The sequence below is a fragment of the Anarrhichthys ocellatus genome, unplaced genomic scaffold (assembly GCF_004355925.1).
Source record: "Anarrhichthys ocellatus isolate YVR2014 unplaced genomic scaffold, GSC_Weel_1.0 scaffold3, whole genome shotgun sequence".
Lineage (NCBI taxonomy): Eukaryota > Metazoa > Chordata > Actinopteri > Perciformes > Anarhichadidae > Anarrhichthys > Anarrhichthys ocellatus.
In genome coordinates this window covers 6,679,632-6,682,130 of record NW_022280033.1, presented here as the reverse complement: position 1 = coordinate 6,682,130, position 2,499 = coordinate 6,679,632, and the positions used below count along the sequence as shown (strand labels likewise).

The 2,499-nt window shown below is 37.7% G+C and overlaps 1 protein-coding gene across 1 annotated transcript in view; it reads right to left on the bottom strand.

The window, feature by feature from the left end:
- The window catches only part of LOC116379473 (deleted in malignant brain tumors 1 protein-like), a 5,826-nt gene extending 3,327 nt beyond the window's left edge, over nucleotides 1-2,499 (bottom strand). The window contains exons 1-7 of the mRNA XM_031841431.1: nucleotides 2,434-2,499; nucleotides 2,239-2,289; nucleotides 1,918-1,962; nucleotides 1,245-1,389; nucleotides 952-1,148; nucleotides 479-571; nucleotides 108-146 (exon numbers count right to left, since the gene is read on the bottom strand). Of these exons, the coding sequence (XP_031697291.1) occupies nucleotides 108-146; nucleotides 479-571; nucleotides 952-1,148; nucleotides 1,245-1,389; nucleotides 1,918-1,962; nucleotides 2,239-2,289; nucleotides 2,434-2,485 (622 nt within the window). The 5' untranslated portion in view covers nucleotides 2,486-2,499. The remainder of the gene's footprint in view (nucleotides 1-107; nucleotides 147-478; nucleotides 572-951; nucleotides 1,149-1,244; nucleotides 1,390-1,917; nucleotides 1,963-2,238; nucleotides 2,290-2,433) is intronic.

The window sequence follows — 2,499 nt, the reverse complement described above, 5'->3', positions numbered from 1 at the left end:
CAGTTGTACCGGCACGAGGGCTGAGCTGGGAGGCAACATTTACTTTATAGCAAAATTATTATGTACGTTTTTCATTTATGGAGCTTTTATTGAGAGAATAAGTTTACCTGTTGTTGGTTCTGGTGCAGATGTGGCTGAGCAGGAATCTGTATGACAGAGAGATTAGATTATGTTGATACATGAATCTAACTCATGATGCTTTCTTTTATTCTACTCATCAAAGACCTGCATTCATAATCCTACTAACAGTAAAATGCACTTCAACAATAAATTTTATTTTATAAATTTACCGTCAACTAAAAAGTAACTAGTAACTCTAGCTGATAAATATGCTTAGTGGAGTAAATAGTGCAATAGCGCAATCAAGTAGAAATATAAAGTAGCATAGAATAAAAATGCTGAGTACAAGTCCCTCAAAAGTTGTAATTCAGTACAGTATTTGAGTAAATGAACTTAGTTATTTTCCACCACTGCTTACCTTCATAGTCTGGACAACAGTTCCCTCTGTATCCACAGCTTGAAGAGCAGGAGCAGTTTTCGAACTCGTAGCCACAATTGTATCGGCAGGTAGCTGCAGAAAGAACACCCAAAACAATTTACCGTAATGTTTTTTTTCTTTTGTGTATTTTAACTCTGTAGGCCTTTTCCACAGAAGACATTTGTACATGTCACTGTCAGAAAATCACATGTGTAAATAATAAAAGTATCAATGCCTGAGTTCCATTTAGCTGCTTTTATTTCAGGGTCCTGGTATTGTGCAGACTGGCACTCTTACTGGGACACTTGAATAGGACAGAGCCATCATAATATTAGTATTCATACCTGGGCCTTTCCTACAGTGAAAAGTGAACATGTTGGCTGTGAAATAGGCCTATTAGAATCCTAGATCTCATACAAATGGGGACACTGCATAATTTACAAAATCACTTGGTCATAATGATTGTGACTTACCCACAACTTGGTATTCAGCATGGAATCCTGAGAGGCTAACAATACCATCACTCTTGAAGCGCACAGTCAAAGAAGTACCGGTGGAGTTGAAGGTGGTACTGTTCGTGCCACACACTTTTCCCAGAAGCCTGCTACTGGTACTGGAGCCGTCATAGACGTAAATGGCATCATAAGCACACGTTTGGTGAAACTCAATGCTGTGATAAGGGCAAAAGGGGATAGAGGTATGAATTTACAGCTATAGACGATACAGCAACAGTAGTCAGTGATCACAGGAACTCCTGCAAGCTTACTTTAGAATAGGGAAGGCCAGCTGCACGATTCCACTGCTTGGTGTGATGTACCATATACAGTCTGAGTTTGGCGGGTACTGGTTTGGATAGTTGGGGCTGTTGAAAACACCCCTTCTGCCATAGAACTGGCCACCACAGCGTACACCTTAAGAAACACAGCACCATTACCAGGACCAGTAAAAACAAAAAGAATGCAATCACTCAGATTAGAAACATACCAGTAAATTATTTTGTGTGATACTTGTAATTTTAATAAATGCTGTATTTTGATTAATGATGGGGATTTTAATGTCAGATTCTTCCATTGGGTGAAATTATAAATAAATATAATAAAAAATATATTTTGTCAAAAAAAAAAAAAAACTCATTGGGTTTTTAAGTTGTTTATGCTGATTACATTTTATCACTATCTATATCTCTCCTGGAAGAAAAAAAAACCCATAAATTCTGTGACGGTAATGCTTACAGTTAAAAAATGTTGTCATATGGACGTCAACACTTTGCCTCTCCATTAAATAGTGCAGCCTCTTTATAACATGTAACCAGTCTATACCTGCAAGTTATCCAGGGCTATCCATTTATTTGAACAACATTTTTTTAGGTATTAATAACGTAAAAAAAACAGAACCTTGATCTGAAATTATGCTCCTTATTTCGGTGGTACTTATTTTACCTGCTGCAGCAGAATCCGTTACACGATCTGCCATCGTTGAATTAACTGATGGATTTAAAAAAACACAAAAGTAGAAAGACAGAGAGATAAACACTTAAAGGCATGCATCAACACACCATGTGATTCAGATCAAAAGATTATGATAATCAGATCTTTGCACTTTTAATACAGTAATTGACTCTGATTTAGCTGAAACTGATTGAAGCACTTCAACCAGGCCATTCAGATAGCGACAGGGTAAGGCAAACATTTTAGATGTACGCAGGACAGTTAAAACTATATCATAGTTGCATTATTTGTAGTAGGAGGTCGTTTTTGAACCTGGAAATCCTGTTGGATGCATTTCCCCAGGTGTTTGGAAGCGGTCGACACCTGAAGTATTATGAGAGGAACAAACAAACAGGACAAAAGATCAGAGTATTTAAAGACCAGAGACGGTACGGGTAGCAAAAGCCAAAAACCCACAATCCAAAAACAAAGAGACAAACATAACAATAAGAAAATAGTGGACAATACCTTGCACTCCATCTAAGGCAATCGCACTGCAGAGAACCAAGAGAGTCCACATGGTGAGTTCGTTCA